The sequence below is a fragment of the Caretta caretta genome, chromosome 6 (genome assembly GCF_965140235.1).
Source record: "Caretta caretta isolate rCarCar2 chromosome 6, rCarCar1.hap1, whole genome shotgun sequence".
NCBI classification, from domain to species: Eukaryota; Metazoa; Chordata; order Testudines; family Cheloniidae; genus Caretta; species Caretta caretta.
The window spans coordinates 92,250,770-92,275,123 of record NC_134211.1 but is presented as its reverse complement, the minus strand read 5'-3'; the positions used below and the strand labels follow the sequence as shown (position 1 = coordinate 92,275,123).

Below are 24,354 nucleotides of genomic sequence, written 5' to 3'. Positions count from 1 at the left end.
AAAAAGACTGGTCCGATTGACCAGAATTGCTCCATCATTAACTAGTAGCCGTACCAGGTGGAAGCAGAATTGAACCTACATTTCCAGAACTTTAGACATTTCTTTGACTCTCCCACACCCTCTCACTGTTTGCAGTTTTAGTACAGTATCCAAGGCAGACTTCAATAATGCCTTAGAAACCAGGAAAACAGTAGCACTAGATCATGACTGATTACACATTTTTACAGCCCATACTCTAAAATTATTCAATGTTTTCTAACCAGCTTGTACTCTATACAATTAATCTTTTTTTTTTCATTTACATCCAAACTGGGAAGTGCAATAGCAGCAGAGAGTCCATTCCAGAGAGGTACAGAAAGTCCTAGTTGTGGGACAGAATTAGACTAATTGCTCCAAATGAGGATTACTCTCTCACCAAGCCTTCTTGAGTATTGGTCAACACAGAAGACTCCTTCAGTCTGCAAGGTTTATGCTAGCAAGTTACAATTCACACCTACTGGTTACTGGGGACTAGATAAAGCAGCTACTGAGAGATTCATTTAAATGGACTAGCTGTGCCATTTATCCATCCCACAGCGTTACTGAAATGTGCTGCACTGAATCTAGCCCAGTGCAATCATCCCAGCGAGGACATGTGTGCTATTTATCAAAATGGGATGAGAAAGCAGCTCATCTGGGCCAAATTTTGCTTTCATATAGACTGGCGTAAATCTGTAATAACTCCACTGATTAGTCTTCAATATAAAATGGGTACTGTAGCCATGCACTTACACCAGTGCAAGAGTAGAAATTGACCCTAATGTATTTATTTAATGAGCGTCTCCCAAAATAACAGAAACAGACTGTGTTTAAAAAAGAAAAAACTTCTTGAGCCAGCAGTTCCTAACAGATTCCTAAATGGCAACTAAGGCTACAGCTTGTGTAGAGGAAGGCTATTTTCTCCTGCCAGCCACCCCACTACATCCAGTTCACATGACACATAATTCACGCTCACATTACAATACTAGCACTTCTGTTTGCATCAGACACAGGTGTAATAAGAAACATGTTGAACAGACATGGAACGAGAGCCAACTGCAGCGATTCTTGCTTTGTAGCAGGAGTGAGGTGATCAGTGACAGGAAAAGGCATCTCAAGCCTCAATGCTTGGCAGAGATTATTAACACAACAAGATGGCACACGTACCTTGTGCAGATCCCAGCTGGACTCTTGCTGCCTTGGAGCAGTCAGTGTGACTTACCTTCCCAGCTCTTTTTCAGACACACATCCTCCAGCGAGCAGTTCCGATTCACTGGCAAGGGCACATACAAGCACCCGCGGGCATTTGGAAGCTGGTCAGCGCATCTGAGTCACCATCACTCAGATCAAACTACTCTCTGACTGCCCTGCATGGCTTTCCAGCTGCCAGCTTCAAAGCGGCAAGGAATGCCCAATTACAGACTCACGAACCTGGCTTGTTGACACTTCAGAGCCTGCCTGAATTCATTAGCAACAGTGTAACAATGGTAGGGCAACACTCTGGAGCCGGGAAGCCCATTAGGAACAAGGAAGAACACAGCATCAATAATCCCTTTAGAGCTCTCCAAGGCACTCACTTAAATGCTGCTTAACAGATTCCAAGGTAGGGTTTCCTCTATGCTACCAGCCTTATAACATGATCTGCTTAGCAAATTGAAGTTGAACTACAGAGCAGTGCTCAAAAGTGGGGAACTAGCAACCAGATGTGACAAACAGGGAGCTACACTGCTCATTTTATGAAAGAGTGGAGAACTATGGGGAGAGAGGTCAGTATGGCAAGGAGATAGTGATGGTGTCTCCTATGCAGCCCGAGCTCAGAGCTTACCTGCCCATTGGCCCAGACAATCCTGTGAATCTCTTTTCAAACAGAACACTGGTAGACACCCAGGGCCAAATATTGCTCTCATTGATTTGTGGAAGGCCAAGCTTCACAGCCCATGAGAGGAAGGGGGAGAGGGTTGTACTTTTGAGGATACTCTCTTTGAGGAGAATTTCAGTCCCACAGGTTTGGTCAGACAGTTCCAGTGGGCAAGGGTAGAAATGTTACTCGAACCTGGTGGGACTAGTTATACTTAATCAGCCATCCCTTTAAACTCTAATAAAAAACATACTGTAAATGTGCATATTTAAATCATCATCATGATTCAGTATTGATCCAGAGTACTCAAGCGCATAGCACTGTATTAGCTGCAGTATTCACTCAAAATGAATGAGCACTACAGTAAATTCACCACAATACTGTATGTATTGTAGTACTGGCCCATAATGCCGTACTTACTCCTGTGTTCTGGACCATTACAGTAAAACACTGTATTTCGTAAAATAAAGGAAATTGGAAGTGATGGTCCTGAACCCAGCTGCTTCATTTAGGTGTCAGCAAAAGCTATTGAAGGAGGGGAAATTATCTACACACAGTTCACAATTTTTTCAACTTCATTATTAATCAGAGGCTTTAGGGCAAATCTGATGAGGGCAGAACACTCAATGTCTTGGAACAAGGCAGTTCAACATTTAAAGGAATACAACTACATTGCTCTTCCGCATTTAATCTCCCATCCCAATTTTAAACCAAGCACTTCAGTAATCAGAGCCCAAATCTCCATATTTACAGAAAGCCAGCACTTCAAGAATCCTTGCTATTCTTGGAGTGGAGTGATGTTCAGTGGTTTCATTTGGGGGGTACGACTTTGTCATAGGGATTGAGATGAAAACAAACCCAAAACAAGACTCTGACCACAAAACTATATGAACCAAAACGTGCCAAGTTTTGTGCAAGTCTAATTATTACCCAGCATATGTAATTATGCCGGTTTCTTCAAACCCAGACATTCAGTGGTCATTGTCATTAGATCCCTTTGTAAAAATGAAAACAGGAAATGCACATTCAGCAAGGATTACATTAAAACTAGATCAAAGAGAAAAGAATCTACTGGATCTTGCTTCAAGGAATCCAGCCTTTTAAGTTTCTTTCTATGAAGCAGATGATTTGGCTTTGCTATTGGGAAAGCTGCGTTCTGGAAGTACCCACTCTAATTGTTTTCTATCCCCCGCAACACACACCCAACTCCCTACTAAGTCCCAGACAGGAAAAGCTGGCACTCACGGTCATTGCACTGGCTCCCAGAGTATGAAGTCATGGAACAGTCGCAGGTAAAACCTTCCCATTGCTGATTACAGATGCCCTGATTTGCACAGGAATCTTCTTGGCAGGTGGTGCTTGGTCCTGGAAATGGGACATGGAGGAAAGCATGAGACAAAGCCAGGAAGAATGGTCAATTGGTAGCTCTGCTTCATCATCCTCATCATGCAGTATTGAAAAAAGTAACCCAAACACTTTTTCCATTCTTGGACATGCAACAGAAATTCAGGGTAAACAGAACACATAGAGAACTGCACGCGCAGCAACAAACAGCAACCAGTGACACACCACAGAAAGGAGGAGTGAAACAACAACATATTCCCTCCTATGCAGGCTCAGCGGAAATGCTTAGTCTGGCGAGTGTTCAGCCAATGAAGAGGAGAGCCATCATGTTTATCCTGGTCTTTTCTCTCTCTGACTCATTGACAGTGGCACTTCATTTGAAGCAAGGGTAGCCCATTGGGCAGGTTGGTCTGAAGGCTGCCCTTCCTCTTTGTTACAAAGATGCAGGCTGTAGGGAGCACTAGGCCAGCAGCCAATGCTTCAGCTTGGTCCAAGCGACCTGGCCATTTAGATCAAGATGAAACTTTGCAACCTGGAACCTGCACTCTCACCAGGCTGCTCCTTTGTATTAAAGGTGAGAGTTACTGCACGCTGTCCCATTTTAGAAAATTATGTAGGGCCATCAGGGAACCTGCCATTAAGACCTTCAAATGGGCAGAAAATGGGCAACTCTGGTGGAACGGTTTAACTCTTCAGCATGAAGAGTTTTCAGCTCTCCCTTTTGGACTGCATTTGCCAACCAAAAACATGCTTTCATTGCTGGACTGTTTTGGGGGACAGTCTAATATTGCAATCCTGCTCAGAGATACTCTGCTAGTGTGACACGCACACATAAGGCAAGCAAAGAGTGGTTACCAGGAAAAAGGAGTTCAGCTCCTACTGGTCTAACCAGGCTGCGTTTTTGATCACTTGACGAAACTGCTCATTCACAGTAATGATCAGACATATGCGAACACATGTAAACACATACACAGTCTCTCTCTCTTGGAACAATGAATAGGTGGCTCTATATAATTCTTATCCTGTAGTATTCTGGAAAAGAAAAAAGGGGTGAAGGTGGACAGATGATGAACTAGCCAGGCTGCCCAAGGTCCAATTAGTCATCACTGGGCTAACCTTGAGAACCATGGAACAACAACTAAATAAGACAGCTGTCCTTCTCTAGCACCTTCCATTGCAAAGTGTTTTAGAAACAGCAGTTAAGTTGGTCTCACAGCCCCCCAATGGGCTAGGTCAGTATCATCTCCTCCGTTTTGCTCCATAGGATAATGGAAGCGCAGAGAGATCGAGGCCAGTATTTTCAAATATATTGGCCTAGAGTTAGGTACCTAAATCCCTATTGAGAGACCTCAATCACTTTCAAAGGATCCTATGTCTGTTCAGCACCTCTGAAAAGCAGAGCACTTATTTAGGTGCCTAAATATGATTTATGGTGATTAGCTTCAGCCTCCTCCTTCCCCATTCCCCCAAAATGGAAAAATGTGACCCCAGTGATTTCCCCTGTACCACACCCCAAATAAGTGGCCTAGGCAGGAATAGAACTTTGGAATCCTGAGTCTCGGTCCCTGCTCTAACCACAAGATCTTGCTCCCTACCATGAAAATAGAATGGATCCATTTGACTTTGAGTGATCTTTGAATTCTGGGCTTTATATGCTTGCCTTCCACCCCAGGAATCCCTCTCTCTCAGCCTCTCCTAATCACTTCACATCTCAGCTGTCACAGGCAGAGGGATCCCGTCTTGCTTCTTTTACAGCAGCTGTGCCCTCCCTGAATGGACTGGGTTCACTGGGCAAATTTAAAAGTCAAGCTTTCTGACTGACTGCCTGGGACAAACCTGAGGCCTTTCTGGCTGCCCCTCTAGCAGGCGTCCCACTTTAGACTTGCCTGTTGGTGAAGTGCCAGTAGCTGCCTACTGTTCTGACAGAGCAATGTGAACAGCAGCATGTCGGGAGTATAACTAGCTATTAGTGCAGCAGAAAAATGTTGAGTTTGTGTCACAATCCAAACTGCTCTGCAAAAAAGCCTCAGGAAAATATGAAGGCTGTTTGGTTGCAAACATCTCCGTGTCTGGCAAAGTGCCCAAGTGAATTCAGCCATGGAATGGGGGTAACAACAACAGGAAAATGGGGCACTCCAGGTTTGGAAGAAAGGGGTTTCTCTCTCTCTCACATGCAGCTAGGTGCGCATGTGTGTGTTTGTTTTTACCTACACCTGCATAAATCCTGGTGCATGCAAATGGAGTTCTTCCAGATTTTCAGCAATGTAGACGGAGAACAAAATTTGACCATGTGTACATGTGTGAGTGTTCAGAGAGAGTGCGTGCGTGAACGACACGCACACACACACACTCACTCTCTCTCACACACACACACACACATTTATATAGATACACAGAGAGAGACATAAGTGGGCTGCACAGGAGATCTGATGCCCACTTCAGACTTACCCTGACCCACACAGAGGAGGGGATGTTAGTTTAACAACCTGAAATAGATCCTCGGCTGTCATTCTTGCCTAAGATTTTCTGAGTAAGCAGAGGAGGAGGTGAAGGAGTGGGGTGTCAAAGGGAGTTACCTTTCCTCTGTACTTCAGGACACTGAAAAGCACCCACACCCCATCCCTAGCCTAACCCCAAACCCTGTTGTCTGTGAAATACTGGTGCTCTTGGAGCAATTTACAGACAAGTTAAGAAATCCTGTTAATATTCCCACAACACCAATGATGCACCCATCTAGTGCAGCTTTACCTAGCAGCTAACTATTTCTAATTAGCCTTTCTTTGTCATTTTTCTCTCCACTTTCCATACTACCCCAAGAAACTTTACTTATTTCAGGTAAATGGATTTGGCAGCAAAGATCATTCAGTGTGGACAACATCTGTTGGGATGCTTCAGAGAGGAGGGACAAGAAAGCTCCCTGGGAAGAGGCTGAGTCAGCAGTATCAGTAATGACTTGGGAATCTGAGCCATGCCCTTCCTGGTACCAAAAATAGGCAGTCACTAGTCAGTGGGGGCACAGGGAGAGCTGAAGGACACAGTAACATGGTCTCCTAACTGCATTTTACAGGGAATAACCATGACATGGGTGTTATGTAATGCAGATCGAGCCTTAAAAGTAGCGAGGAAAAAATAAAATAGCCCATGACGATAGTCTGAGGAGGAATTTTAAAATCCTCATGACACTTCACAGAAAAAGCCTGAAAATCTGCTGGATTTAAAGTCATTTGTGACGGCACAGCACCGATCTAGGGTATTATAGCTTGCCTCTCTCCTTAGTACTATGGGACATTTACGTGGTAACAAAAGCCTTTTGTCTGAGAGTTCATTTGCTCCTGCTGCTTACAGTCCTTGTCTGGTATCATAATCCTCTGTTTGTGACATCAGAACTTCGTCCAGAGCAACTAACAGGGTACTCACGGGGGGTTAGTACTAGGAAGGAAAGCAACAGGAGCACATGAGGGATTATAAACCCCAAAATCCTGTTTTCAGGCACTTGCCTTTCAGTGATAATGGATGAGGATGGGTGGCAGAGATACAGAATTTATGTAATGACAGGTTTCAGAGTAGCAGCCATGTTAGTCTGTATCTGCAAAAAGAACAGGAGTAGTTGTGGCACCTTAGAGACTAACAAACTTATTTGAGCATAAGCTTTTGTGGGCTACAGCCCACTTCATCGGAGGCGCATCTGATGAAGTGGGCTGTAGCCCACGAAAGCTTATGCTCAAATAAATTTGTTAGTCTCTAAGGTGCCACATGTACTCCTGTTCTTTTTGCAGAATTTATGTGTACAGAGCAGCAGAACTGGTTATAAATAACATGTTGCCAAAGATCTCCACACGGTGTCAGAAGCTCCATTTTTAATGTAATTTCTTTGGAGATATTTACAGCATCTAATAAGTACAGTTAAAATAAAGCTTTAGATCTAGTCTAGAAGCCCTACAAATAATTGCATCTCTCAGATGTAGACAGAGACAAGAGGACCAACTTCTGTTGGTGACGGAGACAAGCTTTCGCACACAGAGCTCTTCTTCAGGTCTGGGAAGGGAACTCCCAGATTCACACAGAAATGCAAGTTGGAACTGATTGTTTAGCATAAGTAGATAACATATATTGTAAGGGACCATTCAAAGTAGAGTGGCCTGTTAACATCTCTGCAGTCACAGCATAAAAAGAGGGACCTAGTGGGTTACAGATTGTTGTAATAAGCCATGAATGCAGTGTCTCTATACAATCCATGATTTTAGTATCTACCAGAGTAATGAATTTAAGCTCCCTGGTTTGTCTTTTGAAAGTGTTGTGCAAGTTTCCTTTGAGGATGAGGACAGATAGGTCAGATATGAAGTGACTGTTCTGTGAAAAGTGTTCACCCAAAGGTGAAACAGTGTTTTTGATCATTTTCCTGCATGAGTTCATTCAAGAACATAGTGATTCTCTGGTTTCACCCACATAATTGTTATTGGGGCATTTAGTGCACTGGATGAGGTACACTACAAGTTGCGAGAGGCATGTGTAGGATCCATGGAACTTGAAAGGTGTATTGTGGCGGGTGTTGATCATTGTAGCAACGTGGATATATATCTGTAGGTTTTGCATCTGCTGTTCTGGAAGGGTCTACTATAGCTTTGAGTTGCTGTGTCCTGATCTGTGGGGAGCTTGCTTCTGATGATGAGCTTGGAGAGGCTGGGGGGTTGTTTGAAGGCCAAATGTGGGGGTTCTGGAAAGATTTTTTTTTAAGGACTGGATCTCCATCGAGTATGGGTTGTAATTGTTTGATGATACTCTGTATGGGTTCCAGTGTGGGGTGGTAGGTGACAACTAGGGTTGTGAGGTCAGAGGGGGTTTTATTTCTGTATTGAAGCAGGTTCTCTCCATGAATCGGGGAGGAGGGCTTTGCATGATGCAATCTACTTCTCTGGTGTAGCATCCTTGTTTGGTGAAGGTGGTTTTAAGCGTGTTAAGGTGTATATCCTGGACTTTCTCCTCAAAGCATATTCTGGGGTATCTGAACGCCTGACTGTAGAGAACAGATTTCTTGGTGTGTTTGGGGTGGCAACTGGATCTATGAAGGTAGGTGAGATGATCTGGGGGTTTCTTGTACATGGTTGTCTGTAGGGTTCCGTTGCTGAAGGTGATTGTAGTGTCCAGAGAGCTTATGCTAGTGTGGGAGTGTTCCAGAGAGAGTTGAATGGAGGTGAACTGGGGGTAGTTGAAGTTGTGGTGGAAACACACACTGGATTTAGGGCTTTTTACAACACACTCTAACCCACTAACCCCCTCTTTTTAGCCTATAATTGCAAAGGTGTTAACAGGCCACTCTACTTTGCATGGTCCGTTACAATATGTGCTACCTAGTTATGCTAAACCATCTGTTCCACTTTACATTTGTGTGTGACTGTGGGAGTTCCTTTCCCAGAACTGAAGATGAGCTCTGTGTGGCTCAAAAGCTTGTCTCTCTCACCAGCAGCAGTTGGTCCATCTCTCACGTGTATGAAAGTTTATACATTCTAATTGGTAAGCTGTGTGTTTTCTCTTATTTTTTCTCTGAGTTTACATGCACCTTGGCCATTTTTGCCATCTTCCTCTTGGGAGTATTTATACTGATATTTTAGGCTGGATTCTCTGGCCTTCTGAGCCCACTTAGCACTGTGTAAGGGGCGCAAAGTGAACTTAAAATAGTCAGAGATGGACCATGGAGAATTTCTCCTGGGTAGGGAAACTGTCCAAACAGCAGAAATGTGAAAGATGCAGCATGTCCTGTTCCAGTTACTCCCTACCCTGGGCATGGTCTAAGAGGACAGAGGGGCATGCTGGGGATGTGGCATGACAGAGAAGAGCACTGCTACAGTGGATCCTCTTCTGGGGTAAGGTCCATGAAGAGTCCCTCAACCACTCTCTTGCAGCTCTAATTTACTAAGTGGCTCAGGCAGCTGCAACTGGCTCCCTGACAGTCCTCCCTTCTCACAGTTGAGAATTCAGGCTTTTATTTCTCATCGGGGCTATTTGGACAGATGTATGTTTTTTGTTGTCATCTTTTTTCCACCCTCTTATAATAGAAGAGAGTCACCGTCCGGTTGAACAAGCCCAGCACTCCTGGCCAAATTCCGCTTTGGATAATTGCTTTCTGCCTCCTTACATTTCTCCTGAAATTTCAGTGATTTTTCCCTGCCCCCCCATCCCAATCTAAAGTGTCTGCTGGTGTTTCTGTGTGCTGTTAAACCTACCATGTTCCATCCCAGACGTAGGTGCATTTCACTAGCAAGTGAAGCAATTCCTGCTGTGTCATTTCGCTTTGGGATGAAAGGCAATGAAAGGTGTTTATTATTCTTATGAGTCACCTAAGGAATTCAGTTTCTTTAAATGACGGTTGCAGAATCATAAAGCTCTTTGTGCTTTGGTCATACCTGGCACTGACAGTGAAGCTATATAAATTATTCCTGATCCTGCATGTCACACCTCCCTCCCTCCCTGAAAATCCAGTCACATCAGTGTAGGTGTGCTATTTTTGACTATGTTGTTTCCTTTGAATTGACGGGGTAAAACATAATCTGGATGCCAAGACGACTTAGAAGGATGGCCATTTTCACCCATTTCTCCAAATGCACTGATGTTCAGATCTTGTTCCCTTGAACCTTCAACAGGTTGGAAAGGGATGGGGAAGTTACCCATGTAAGAAGCCCCTCCCCGCCCCACTTGATGGGTGTTTCATGACAAAAAAACCCCCCAAAAACCTGTAACTGGACCGGAAGCAAAAGCAAGTCCATCTTGCTAGTGCCATGAGGAGCTAAACTGAAACGGTCTCCATCCCCCAGCGCTTATTAAAAGAAAGGTTTCAGAGGAACAGCCGTGTTAGTCTGTATTCGCAAAAAGAAAAGGAGTACTTGTGGCACCTTAGTGAGCTGTAGCTCACGAAAGCTCATGCTCAAATAAATTGGTTAGTCTCTAAGGTGCCACAAGTACTCCTTTTCTTATTAAAAGAAAGAAACTGTTACTAACCTGTTCCGTAACTGTTGTGCAACACATCTTGAAAACACATCCACTCCATTTCAGGTGAATGTGCCAGTGCCCTGTTGTCAGAGACTTTTCCCTCAGAGGTACCCATCGGGGTGGTGCACGCATCCTCTGCTGCCCTATGCTACTGCATGGTGGTATAAAAGGCGGAGAAGCCCCTGACCCCCTTCAGTTCCTTCTTACCAGAGACACATTGATATCGAGGGGAAGGACAGTGGGTTGTCGAATGCACATCTCAAAGTACAAACAGTTACAGAACAGGCTGGTAACCATTTCCTCTTTTTCAAGTGATTGCACATGCCCATTCCACTTCAGGTGACTCATAAGCAGTCCCATCTGGGGGTGGGATCAGAGTCTACCTGAATAAGGAGTGGAGAACCACACATCTGAATCTGGCCTCATCTCTAGATTGCTGAGAGATGGCATACTGTGAGGCACAGTTATGCACTGCAGACCACTTTACCGCTTTACAAATGTGTAGGACAAGCACTTCAGCTAGGAAGGCTGCAGAAGCTGCATGTGATCTCATTGAATGTGCTAGTACTCTGCTGGATGGAACTACATTGGCCAAGTCATAACTCAAGCATATACAGGAGGATATCCAAGATGAGATCCTTTGAAAAGAGACTGGGAGACCTTTCATCCTGTGTGCAAGTAGCACAAACAGTTATGAGGACCATCTAAACTGTATGAGCCTGTCCAAGTAGAATGCAAACACTCTCCTGACATCCACAGTATAGAGTATCTCCTCATCTTTAGAAGTATGAGTCTTCGGGAGGAAAGAATGTAGGTATATTGCCTGAGTGATATGAAAGTGAGAAACCACCTTTGTAAGAAACTCTGGATATGGATGCAGATAAACCTGGTCTTTGTAGAAGACTACATATGGAGGAACAGATATTAATCACCTGGCAGCGGTGATTGCCACCAAAAAGGCTTCCTTCAGGGAGAGATGTAACAAAGAACAGGTAGCTAGAGATTCAAAGGAAGAACCCATTAGTTTTGAGAACACCAAGTTCAAGTCCAAAGGGGAAACAGGATCCTCTGAGGGTACAACTTTTCAAGACCCTTCATAAACCTTATTGACACAATGTTGGAAAAAAAACAGAACAATCATCAACTTTGAGAGCGGAAAGCCAAAATAGCTGCTAGATGAATCTTGATGGAACTAGTGGCCAGACCTTGTTGTTTTAAGAAAAAGAGATAGTCCAGAGTATGATGTAGTGGAGACTGGACCAGAGAAACCCTCTTCTGCTGGAACCAGAGGGAGAATCTCTTCCAGTTAGCCAGGTAATTATTCCTAGTGGATGGTTTTCTACTAGTTAAATAGTACACCTGAAACTCCCTTTGAACAAACCTCTTCCTGGGAGATTAGACATGGAGCATCCAGGAGGGCCTGAAGGTTGGGGTGGAGGAGGCGATCGTGATCCTGAGAGATCTGGTGGGAAAGTCAGTGGAGCTTTGACCTAGAGGGAGAACAGAATTGATGCATGACCTGAGCATAGTCTTATCTGATTTTCAACAATACTCTTGGTATGAGTGGGACTTAAGGAAACTAGTACATGAGCATTTGTCCAGGGCAACAGGAAAGCATCCGTGAGGGACACCAGGCTGTGATCTTGTTGAGAACAAAACAAGTCCTGATGACCTTCATTGCAAAGAGGTCTACCAGGGAGTCCCCCTCAGCCGGAAAATCAACTGGGTAGATGGAAAGACCACTTGTTGTGACTGGTAAATAATCTGCTGGTCTGCCAGATTTCTCTTCACACCCAGAAGGTGAGATGCTTTGAGACTGACTGAATTGGCAATGCACAAGTCCCACAGTCTGATTGCCTTTTGGCACAGCAGCGTCGACTGGGCCCTTGTTTGCTGGTTCATATAGAACACAGCTGTTATATTGTCTCTAAATACACGCGGGCTTCCTCCTTTGATATGGGGAAAGAAGACTTGACAATGGCCCACAGTTCTCTGGCATTTATATGCAGAATTAAATCCTGTGTAAACCACAAAGCTTGTGTCTGCAGGGAACCCAGATGAGCCCCCCCCCCCCAACCTAGGGTAGAAGCCTTTAATTAGGGTTAAAGCTGGCTGAGGAGGAGCAAATGGCACCCCCCCACACACACATCTGAATGGTTTGTCCACCAGTCTAGAGAGGCCAGGATTTGAGTGGGCACTTGCACCATGTCTAGAGGGTGACGAATGGGTGAGCAAATTGAAGCCACCCACCCCAGCAGTTTCCTGAGATGGAATCTGACATGCTGGACTACATGAGGGCACATGCCCCAGAAACCTGAGGCAATTTCACACTGTCATGGTGGGAGAAGCTTTCTAGTCTAAAAACAATGGCCAGCATCATCTGGAATCTTAACTGGAGGGGAAGGCCTTGGCTTCTGTAGAGTCCAAGACAGTGCCAATGAACTCTATTTTTTGTACAAGAGACAGGACTGACTTTTCTGCACTGATGAGCAAGCCCAGCATGTTAAAAGTGGATTGGATGACAGTCACGGTGAACAGCCCCCCGAGTCTTGGACCAGCCTGTCACCAACCAGTTGTCCGGATAGGGAAACACTTGAATTCCTGATTCTCTGAGGAACACTGCCATACACTCTGTGAACACATGTGGGGCTGTGGACAAGCCAAATGGTAGGACTTCAAATTGGTAGTGGCATTAGTTGACCACAAATCTTAGGAATTTTCTGTGTCTCTGTTGTATTGGCACATGGAAATATGCTACTTTTAAGTAGAGGGCAACATACCAGTCACCAGGATCCAGGGAGGAGATAATGGAAGCCAGCATGACCATGCAAAACTTTATTTTTTTCAGATGTTCGTCGTTGAGCTGTCACAGATCCAGTATGGGTCTGAGGCCTCCTTTTCCTTTTGGGATCAGGAATTAGCAGGAATAAAACGGCTTCCCTTTGAGTAAGTGCAGAACTTCCTCTATAGCTCCCAACGGGAGGAGAGATTGCAGCTCCCAGAGGAGAGCTTCCTTGTCAGAGTGGTACTTGAAAAGGTATAAGGAGGGGGGTTGGCAAACGGGGATAGAAATGAACTGGCGAGTCTGTGGTGATTCGAGAGCAAGCACGTAAGTAGTGGGATAGCTGGTTGATAAACAGAGGGGTAGGCAAGGCTGGTGAAAGCCTTGAAAAAGCTGTGTGAAAAACTGTGAAAGCTGGTGTGCTATCCTCGACAAACATTAAAAAGTTTGCTTAGAACTCCTGTCAGGAGGAACTAGGAGCAGCTACAGAAGAAGAATGGGGAGGTCTTCTTCTATAACCTCTGCTGTTTTTTCTCCCTAGGTCCTGGTGGCAAAGCATAAATGCAGGATAGCGGTGTGGCTGCTGAGGACAAACTCCTTTTTCTTTGGGACAGGTGTATAAATGCCCAGAGATTTGAGCAATGCCCTGGAGTACTTCAGATTATGCACCCTGTCTGTCGGGTCAGAAAAGCATGATGATGCCTCAGAAGACAGGTCTGGTATGGTCTACTGGATCTTTTGAGGGAGACCTGATGACTGGAGGTGTGAACATCCATGTATCCAACTCTGCCTGAAATGAGGGTCTAGCCGCTAATTTTACTCTCCTCTGCTAAACCAAGAAATTCTTGTCTTGCATTCTCTGGTAATCAGTCTCTACATTTTAATGTACTGAGCAGAGTTTAAAGTCATAGTGCCCCAGCAATGCCTACTGATTAGCAGTCCTGCAAGCCATCGAACAGAACTTCTAGCCAAACAGGTCGAGTTTTCTAGCATCCTTCAATTTTGAGGTAGACTCTTGTTGCCTCTGGTGCTCTCTCTCATTGGTGACTGAGACCACCAGAGACCCCAGAAGGGGCTGGGTGTACAGGTGTTCGAGCCCTTGGGAGAGTACATAATATTTGTGATCTGCTCACTTTGATGGTGGGGGTGAGGGGAGGGAAGGGAAGATGAAGTCTGCCACAGAACTTTGGTGGGCTCCAGGATAGCTTCATTCATTGGAAGCGCCATTTGAGAATATCCTGCTGTGGCTAAAACGTCAACCAGGCTGTAGGATGACTCATGAACTTCTTCCACCTGGATACCGAAAAATCTTTTTAAAAGGTCCTGATGAGCTCTATAATCATCAGGTGGGAGTGAGGAACCCTCCGAAACTACTGCCGTGTCAGGCAATGAAGATGACGAAGCCAAAGTTGACGGAGATGGAACCTCTTTTGTGTCCACCCAAGGGGAGATTCATCTGAGCAACATCCTACTGCTCAGTAACAAGCCCAGTACAGGGCATCATCTGCTGGTGTACTTAGCAGGATGGTTTTTCAGGCCTACTTAATGCAGCAGAGGGTTGGGTGTGGAGAGGACCTGGATTTAGACTAGAATCCTGGCCAGGGTGGTCCCTGCTGGGTAAGTCCTCAGAGAGGAACAGCAAGGCAGGTGACATAGCTGCGAGATGTATGAACCAACATCCAGGTCCTAAGATGATCAGCTTCTTCTGACCAATGGGTGGGCTGATCCTGTCAGCGCCAGTGATTGGTGTCTGGAGCTCTGGGACAACAATACCAGACACCAATCACCAGACTGGCTTCCCACTCGGATTGCTGTATTGTAGTGGCTGGCAGAGTTTGACCTGCAGCCATCAGTATCAGATGAGAGTACTCCTATACCATTGGTGACACTAGTACTGAGAGGCTCAACAAGTCCTTCGCTGCAGCTTAAGCCTCCAGAGTTGACAGGACCGGGCTAGCCTCTGGCTGGTGGGTCAATGCAGACTGCACTGATGAGCTCGATGGTGCCTATGCTGGCGCCGTAGTCGACAGTCCCTTCTGAGCAGATGACTGCCTTGTGGAGTGCCTCAGCTTTGAATGCCCTCTTTCATTGTCCACGTGCCTGCCAGGCTTCACTGACCTCGGAAGCCAATTTGCAATGTTTCTTCTTCAGCTCTAGGGAAGGCAACTGGTGCTGGCATTCAGCCAACATAGGCAGCACGCTGATCACTGAAGCTGAAGCGCTTGGCAGCTGTTGTGAGCGGGAAGGCTCTGATGGTAGGCACAGAGCTGTCTCCATCAGGAGCAATTTAAGTCTGGCTGCCTTGTCTTTCTTCATTCTAGGGTTAAAGTCCCTGCAAACCTGATACTGATCCTTGATATACAACTCCCTGAGACACTTCAGGCAACCGGAGATGGGGTCACTCACTGACATCGGTTTCTTGCAGGAGTGGCAGGGCTTGAATCCCAGTGACTAAGGCATGCACCAGTAACGGTATCCAGAACAGGAACCATAGCATCAAAAAAACCACTTGAAAGAACATTTATAACTATCACTAACACACCATCAACTACTAAGCTAGTACCAATAGGTATGAACTCTATACAAATAGAAGGAAAAAACTTGCAATGGCAAGATAAGATGCTCCACCCACAGTCATGGGTGGTAAGAAGGAACTTTTAGGAGGTTCAGGGGTGGCTCCGCCCTTCATATCAGCACGGGACAGCAGAGGGGTACCACTCTGATGCGTACCACTGAGGGGGAAAAGTCTGACAAGAGTGCACCGGGCGCACATGTACCTGAAGTGGAATGGACATGTGCACTCACTCGAACAAGAACTATGTAATAAGATCATCATCTTACTCATCAATCAAGAAATCTGCCCCCGCTTCTCTTTGCATCTTACTTTACTAACAAAGGCCTATGTTTTGGACTCTGTTTAGAGCATGCAGGGCCAATACCATGCTGGGAGAATCAGCAAGGCTGGATTCTGCCTCAGGCATCAGCTACATTAGGCCGTTTAATTCCAAACCAAGGCTCACTCCTACTGAGGATTAAGGAGGAGGCTGAAAGAACCAAGCTTAGGTTTCGAATCATATGTGAACTAAGAAAAAAAACAAAACATCTTTTTGACGTATAAATTAAGTCAATTTGGGGCTCGATCGTCCACCACTTCGTACTATGTCACTCCTGTGCAAAGAGGGTGTAAAACACTTTCAAATAACAACGATGGCATTTTATACCCACTTTGCACACGTGTAAACAATTACACAAGGCAGACACAATCGGGTCCTGTGCCTGGACTCACACACAGCATAAATCAGGAAATCCCACACAGCTATGTTAGCCAAGCAGGCTGAAACCAAGCCCTAAAAACAGAGCCAGATATTCAAAAAAGTGCTCAGTACCCACAACTGGCAGAGGATTTTTGTAATGAGTTCAGATTCCATTTGAGCACCTAACTAAAGAGCCAGGAAGTGCTCAGCGCCCAGCAGCTCCTGTTCTCAAGGACTCAATCACCCTCATGCTGAGCAAACCTGGCCATGTATTTAGGCACCTTAATGGGAGCTGAGCTCTCTAAACACCTGACCCCCATTGTGGGTGCTGAGTCTTACAGAAAATTCTGTTCTCCGCATGCGCTTGGCTGTGAAATTTAAAGGAGTAGGACAAGCTAAGCTGAATATCCCCGTTAACACAACTCACCCAAAGAAAACACATTCCACTCACAGTGACAAGAGAGATTTAGCAGTAATGCTGCCCCATGGAGAATGCCTTTATACCCACTTTATAGGTTTTATGCACAGACCCTAACACATACAGCCCTGCTCCTCCCGCACTCAGCATCCCGAGAAGGTTTCGAGGAGATCACGCCCTGGGTGAGTGTGAATGGAAATGGCTGCACAACAAAAACTGAGCTGCATAAAAGGGAATATGTCAGGTGGCCGAGGGGGGGTGGGGGGTGGAGGGAGGGATGTTGGAAGTGAACCACATTAAACAGACACAGAAGTTCAGAGCAAAATAAGGAGGGGGACGAAGAGAAAAGACTGAAAGTGCTGAGTGTGAACAACAAAAGTATAGTTAATTGGCTTCCTTCCACCCCACCCCAAATCAAAGCAGCCCAGAAACAGTGCCAGCAGATCTCATGACATTTTAGTGCTCATGAGTGTTCTGAGGTATCCAAACTCACAGAGAAAAGGTTGGTTTCCTGAAACTGAAAAACTACTTCATGCAGTCGAGATACCATTTCCTGCTAAGCTTCAGCATGCCCAGTGTTCTGTATCTGAAAGGCAAATATCCCTATGGCAGGGTTTCACAAGGGAAGACTTAAGGCCTCTCACTAATCCTGGGCCTAATATGGAGTGAGTTTTCATCACTGCTCAGAGCCCTTTAACTCCTGGGCATTGAAGGTCACCCTCTGCATAATCTGATGCACTTTGGGATCTCTTCTGCCACAGAAATATGCTCAGAGCTCTCATCCACTTCAACAGCAGTCACGCACCCACCTGAACAGGTGAATGGAACCTGTAGCCTATATAGGCACAAGGAGCTATTGGCAGAATAACTAGAGGGCGACAGAGACTGAGGCCTAAGAAACCACAAGGTATCTGATGTGGGAATGTCAGCAGGAGCTTGCAAACCTCCCAGCTGCATTTCAGTGGAGGCCACAGAGCAGCTTTGCTCTGAAGCTACCTACACTTCCGTGTATTCCTGAGGTCCCACTCTGCTCCACACATTTCCACATGTCCTCTTCCCTTCTCCACTCTTCATGCAAACACACTTCGGAGATCAGCTGCACAGAGTGCTGAAGGCTGGGGGTGGCATCTAACACCCTCTAATCTCAACCTCTAAAAGACCATGCACTCCAACTGTACAGAGTGCCTGGTCCATCCCCAACTGGGGAGTGGAAGCCAAAGACCCCCAACTATTCTGGTCTCTAACTAGGAGGGTGTGAAAGGCGCTTTCTGTTCCTCTTCCCTCCACCCCACAATCAAAACCTGGGTTAAGTTAGCAGACAAGGCGTAGTTTTTTTGAAGTGATTGAACTGCTATAGACTGTGGCTTCAGGGTTCGCCACTACAGAGCTTTGATGTACATTCTCCATGGTTTTTTTTTTAATTTTGAGACCTCTTCTCTTCTCTGAGTGAGACAGGGGATCCTGTGCATTCCTTTAGGGGTCTTCCACTTTTTCCTATCCTTTACTCATTCATTTATTGATGTACCATAATACAGTTACTCTGGCTCTTCCAAAAGGGAATTTGACAGCACTCCCTACTTCAGAGCCGAGCACTGTTACATCCTCACTGACCTGAGAAGTCACTGTCACTCCCTGCTGCCGCTTGTGGGGCTGATGTCCTCCCTTCTCCAGCAGTTTCAGATTTGCCTGCTCAGGGAGCTGAAGATCATAACTAGGGCCCTACCAAACTCACAGTCCATTTTGGTCAATTTCATGGTCAAAAATAATAAATTTCATTATTTCAGCTATTTAAATCTGAAATTTCAGAGTGTTGTAATTGTAGGGATCCTGACCCAGAAAGGAGTTGGGGTGGTGGTGTGTGTGTCACAAGGTTATTGTAGGGGGGTTGCAGTACTGCTACCCTGCTAACCTTACTTCTGGGCTGCTGCTGGCAGCAGAGCTGTCTTCAGAGCTGGGCAGCCAGAGAGCGGCAGCTGCTGGCCTGGATCCCAGCTCTGAAGGCAGACCTGCCACCAGCAGCAGCGCAGAAGTAAGGGTGGCATAGTATGGTATTGCCACGCTTACTTCTGTACTGCTGCTGGTGAGGTGCTGCCTTCAGAGCTGGGCACCTGGCCAACAGCTGTTGTTCTCCGGCCATCCAGCTCTGAAGGCAGCATAGAAGGGTGGCAATATTGCAACCCCCAGTTTGAGGAATGCTGGTCTCGCCCATGAAATCTGTATTGTATAAGGTAAAAGCATACAAAAGACCAGATTCCACGGTCCATGACATTTTTTCATGGCTGTGAATTTGGTAGGGCCCTAATCATAACTCAAAGCTTTTATGAGCAAAGAAAAATCTGTCTTTTTCCACCAGGCTCTTGAAAGCTCACCAAAGCTCAATGCACTCAAAGTCTTGCCTTAGTTCCGTATTCTCCAATACAATCACCTCTGTAAGCATTGCAAAAAATTTGAACCCTTTGTGACTTTTGTACAACAGTCATTCAAGACAAGGAACTTTCAGCACTGGAGAGCAGCTCTGGTCACAGTGGGATCAAATGTGCTGCTATAGTTTAATAACCAGGATTTTCTCTTTTGCCACGGGGAAGCAGTGTGTGTGTGTATGCGCGCTCATGTGTGTGTGTACCTTCAACCACACCCTCTCTTCCAGTTCCTTATAAGCATCCTTAAAAGATGATCCTTGCCCACACCTGTTATCTTCCAACCCATCTCCTGTTATCCCTTCACCTCTGAGCTCCTTGAATGGGCTACAAATACAGGCAGATGTCTCTTTTTGAACTACTTCCTGGATCCCATTCAAACCTGGTTTCCTCCCTCCCAACCCCACTGACATCATTTTCAACAAAGGACTCTAATGACCTCCTTTGGGCCAACTCTTGGTACCCCAACTCATCTTTAACCTCCTTTAACATTCTGTAGCTTTCAACCCCATTGATTGCTCTCTCCTACTTAATAAACAGTAAGTGATAATATCAGATGTCAATGAGAGTTTCATGCATGGATAAACAGTAGGAAATGGTCCTAAATACTTTATGATACTTATTGATGAACCATCCAATTCAAGGTTTCTAACAATCAAGTAAAAATGATCAGACTCGATCTGAGATCCATAGTACTAATTGCTGCCAATATCTGCATGTTTGTTTAATTAATGTTTACAAAGTGCCATATACCACTAAGTGATTTTAATTGTTGCTAACAGAGAGTTTTCTAAATTGAAAGTCAAAAGACTTTTTTCCAAACTCGTTAAAATTAGAAATGTTTCTCTCTCTCTCTGTTTTTCAAAGTCTGCATCATCAAAATGGCCTTCACCATCTCTTCTCCTCCCTAAGTGGGGCTGAAATTACGAATCCAAGTTGGCCCTTCTGTCCTGTAAAATACTAATGGCCATCTGTATTTTACCAACCAGCTGTTAAGTGGTAGCTTTTCATCCTGAACAATCATTAACTATTTCAGGAAATCAACCCGCAAAATTATGGATACTCACAGTCTGCGATGCAGTCAAACCTCTTGAGCTACTGAAAACACCCTCCTTGTTACCCTGAGTTCCTCCCCAAGCCCACCCTCACTCCCAGAGGGACTGAGAGTTAGCCCCTTTCCTGTTGTCTCAGAGGTGTGACAGCATCTAAATGGAAGGCACTAGAGGTTACACAAAAGGCATCTTTCAGTCCAAAATGGTAACGGGAACAAGAACCTTCTCTACCTTGCAGGTCAGCTTTGGTCAACTCAACTTTGTTAGCAAAAAAACAGAAAAAGCAAAAACAATAAACCAGAGATTAGTAAAAAGGCAGATAAACCAGAACATCACTGAAAATAAACAAACAAAAGCAATTGGCGTAACCAACACAGCCTACAGGCATGGTTAACACACACAAGAGGGGCACTGCAAACAACACAGACACGGGGAGAGTAGGTGGAAGACAGGTAGCCACTGCTGCCGTAATCCATCACACTAGAATGCTGCCTGGTTTTGTATCAGACAACAAAGCACTGATGATAGGGGAAAACATATTTCACTCTCACACACACATACACACAAAAACCAGAACAGAACAGCAGCATCCTATGATGTACTACCAGTTACACAAAGTACTCCCAACCCCCTGTGGTGTTTACTGATCATTTCAGCGGTCACCTTATCCCCCCCACTAAGAAATACTTAGAATCCATTAGAATAAAAAAATAATCTATTTGACGTTTAACATGTGAGCTAGGACGAGATTTATTGCCTTGCAACATCCGGATTCAGGCTCGAAAAGCAAAGCTGCTCCCCCTCCTCAGAGTGCAGCTCCCCATTGTCTTTTTGTCTAAAGTGAATGTAGGATAGGTGAACGATGCAGGATTGACAGTCCTGGTGACAGACATACTCTTCACCCCCTCAACAGGGCCTGGAACTGGGTGTGAAGTGACAGTGGAAGCTTCCTTCACATGCTACCTCCTTCCCCGGGGCCTCACCCGGCTCTGGAAGAAACCCACACACACTTGAGAAAAGAGGGCAGTTCAGTCTCTGTGGCCCATTTACTTCTTGGCAGTTGCAGCAGTATACATGACACAGAGAAAACCGTGGTGTTACCAAGACAGAACTAGGACCAAGCTGCACGCAGATAAAGGAGCACAAAGAAAACCCACCAAACGTTGAACTGGTGGATAAAGATGAGTTCTCCCCAGCTACAGGGAGCACCCCTGTTACGGAGAAGCCACACTGATTTTTGATGTTTCCAGCTTTGATTTTTAGTTTTCGCTTTCAGCACGGAAACGGGGGTGGGGATGGGGACAGGGAGCAGCTCCGGAATCCCAAATTACACATTTCTATTAGCCATCCCTGTGGCAAGACTATTTGACATAACACCGGCCTTTCTCATGGGTGGATAAGAAGTATTCACTCACCTTTCTGGCTTATTGTTCTGAATAAGAGCTACTAAAGGCTAGTACTGAAACTTGGCTAGTGTTATTTTTTCCCCTTCTCCTTTTACATTTACTGCTCTATAAATCGGAATTGGCAATAGAAGCAAATGTGCAGTTTCCTGTGGTTCCAATAAAGTTTAACATCTTGAACCTTTGCTATCATTTTACAAGCCACAGTCCATGAAAAGACTCGAGATGGCAATTACCTCCCCTTTCTAGCCACTCTCATTTTTCCCCCGTCAGAGCAGCTCCATTACACAGACCCATAACATTTCCAAAAGTCTCTCAAATGAAGAGGGACAGCTTAACTCATTTCTCCAGGTCTTTTCCCTTGCCACTTAGTACAATAAACAGTCTTTTGTGTAGAACAAATGGGGACTCTCCTGCTGCCCAGCTCTTAATCTTCCTCCCACCTGGTCCAGCAGTGACGTTCTCAGGGAGGATTTGTGAAATTACTTTTCTCCGTGCCAACAGAATACAATGTTATATAGTGCAGAGGTGTTGCCAAGCTGCATTACATTACTGTTGCATCAACTAGACCCCCAACCCAACATGGCCAATCCCTGATGCTTTACAGAAAGGTGAAAAATGACCATACTTCACCTCATCAGGTATGAGATATTGAGGAGTGAAATCCTTTTTGACACCATCCAGTGATCAGTTTACAAGCATGAGATTTGATTAACTTCCCTCTTCCCCTGCTCACATGCTTCTCCATACGCCAGATGTACTGGTCATTCAATTATCCAGCCCCACTGTTTGATTCAAGTACTTCATGCAGCAGTGAATTCCAAAGGTTAACTATACATTGTGGTATGTAGCATAAAATTATGATTTGACTGTGGGATTTGGCAGAGATTAAGCTGGGCTAAGAGAGAAGGAAGTCCATCACAAGAGCAAAATATCCTGAGCAGCAGTATAGGAAACACTCAGTCTCTAGCCAAACAATAATTGCTTGCTCTTTTCTGTGATGTTTAGCAAAAGGAGCAAAGTGTGTGGTGGGGGAAACGGAGAAGCAGAAAAACACATGGCAAATGAACGAAGGCAATGAAAATGACCTCAGGACACATCAAACATACCAGTTACTCATTAGGCTTAACGGCAAGGGTCACGCTCAGGGTGCTTTCCCAAATCAGAGCTTTGCTTATATTAGGGTCATTGTGGAAATCAGTGCACTGCAGCTTGACTCTTATACACTGTGGGACAAATTCAGCCCTTGATTTCAATGATGTTACTCCATGGATAAAGTGCTCAGCAAGAGGTTTCGGACCCATGTCAGCTCAAAAGGCAGCAAAGGGGAGAAAGTGCCCCCTTGCTCCAAGCCTCAGTCTGCATTGAGGCTTTACTGGGTTATTCTGAAGGAGGGTTATCCTCATAGATCCCATACTTTTCTTCATTTTCACTCCATTCCCAATTTTACTTCTCCCATATAGACTCCACAGTACAGAGACCCTTCCTCTGGAGCCTTATACCACTCCAAGTGTTTGCCTGATGCAGCTTGAGTAAAACAGGCCATTCCTATCTCTCAAAAAGGATACCATGCTCCCAGCCCACTGTCGGTGGTTGAGGAGCTATAACCATGGAGATTCCTAGGTGGTGACGTGCGGAATGTTTATTTTCTCCCCAAATTCCAACACTCTGCTCATCTCTAGTGCTTGCCGCTCAATGACCTCAAAGAGTTTAAAAAGACAGAACTGCACTTCATACTTGTCTATTCACAAGGAGCGTATACCCACCCCAGTGCTGATGGGGACAATGAGGCCCACAGCAGACAGGGGGATTGTTCAAGTTCACACTGTGAACTTGGTAGAATCATAGAAATGAAGGGCTGGCTGGAAGGGACCTCAAGAGATGGTCTAGTCCATCCCTTCATGCTGAAGCAAGTATACCTAGACCACCCCAGCAGGTTTTTGTCCAACCTGTTCTTGAAGACCTCTAGTGATGGATTCCACAAGCACCAGGGGGAATCTATTCCAGTAATTAACTATTCTTAGAGTTAAACAGTTTTTTCCTCATAGCTAACCTAAATCTTGCTACAGACAAAGCCAATTACTTCTTGTTCTGCATTCAGTGCCATGGAGAACAATTCACCATCCTCTTTATAACATCCCTAAACATATTTGAAAAACATATCAAGTCCCCCGCCCCCCCCCCTCAATCGTTTCTCAACATTAAACTTATCCAGTTTTTTAACCTTTCCCCATAGATCAGGTTTTCTAAACCTTTTGTCATTTTTATCGCTCTCTTTTGGACTCTCCCCAGTTTGGCCACATCTTTCTTAAGAGTGGGGCACCAAACACTGGGCACAGTACTCCATCTGAGGCCTCACCAGTGGTGACTAGAGCAGACGAGTTACTTTCCCTATCTTACATACAACACCCCTGTAAATACACCCCAATATGTTAGCCTTTTTTGCAACTGCATCATGTGGCTGGTATGTTCAATTTGTGACCCACTATAAGCCCCGTATTTTTTCTGCAGTACTGCTGCCTAACCTGTTATTCCCCATTTTGTATTTGAGTCTTCCTTCCTAAGTGTAGTAGTTTGCACTTGTCTTGTAGGCACTTATAGAGCTGAGCCCCCAAGCCCTTGTAATGAGCAATAGAGCAGTCCGGTTTGCCTTCCCCTTGTTTTTCTAAATCTGATGAACCCATACAAAAGCTTTTGTGGCTCACAGTGCTAATTTGCTGGCCCAACAACTCCAATTTGTGCCAAGATCATTTCTACTATAGCTGATGTCCTAGTCAATATTTTGTGACTTTGCGGTCTATGTTGTAGGTCCTCGAGCAAACAT

The 24,354-nt window shown here is 45.1% G+C and overlaps 1 protein-coding gene across 38 annotated transcripts in view; it reads right to left on the bottom strand.

The window, feature by feature from the left end:
• Nucleotides 1-24,354, bottom strand: part of NRXN3 (neurexin 3) — a 1,412,371-nt gene that overhangs the window by 732,401 nt on the left and 655,616 nt on the right. For 22 of the 38 annotated variants that reach the window (XM_048852501.2, XM_048852505.2, XM_048852514.2 and 19 more), the window contains one exon: nucleotides 3,122-3,241. In XM_048852501.2, coding sequence (XP_048708458.1) covers nucleotides 3,122-3,241 — 120 coding nt within the window. Of the gene's footprint in view, nucleotides 1-3,121; nucleotides 3,242-20,358; nucleotides 20,386-24,354 lie in introns of all 38 variants that reach the window. The other 16 variants (XR_007357036.2, XR_007357037.2, XM_048852498.2 and 13 more) reach the window with 1 other exon arrangement.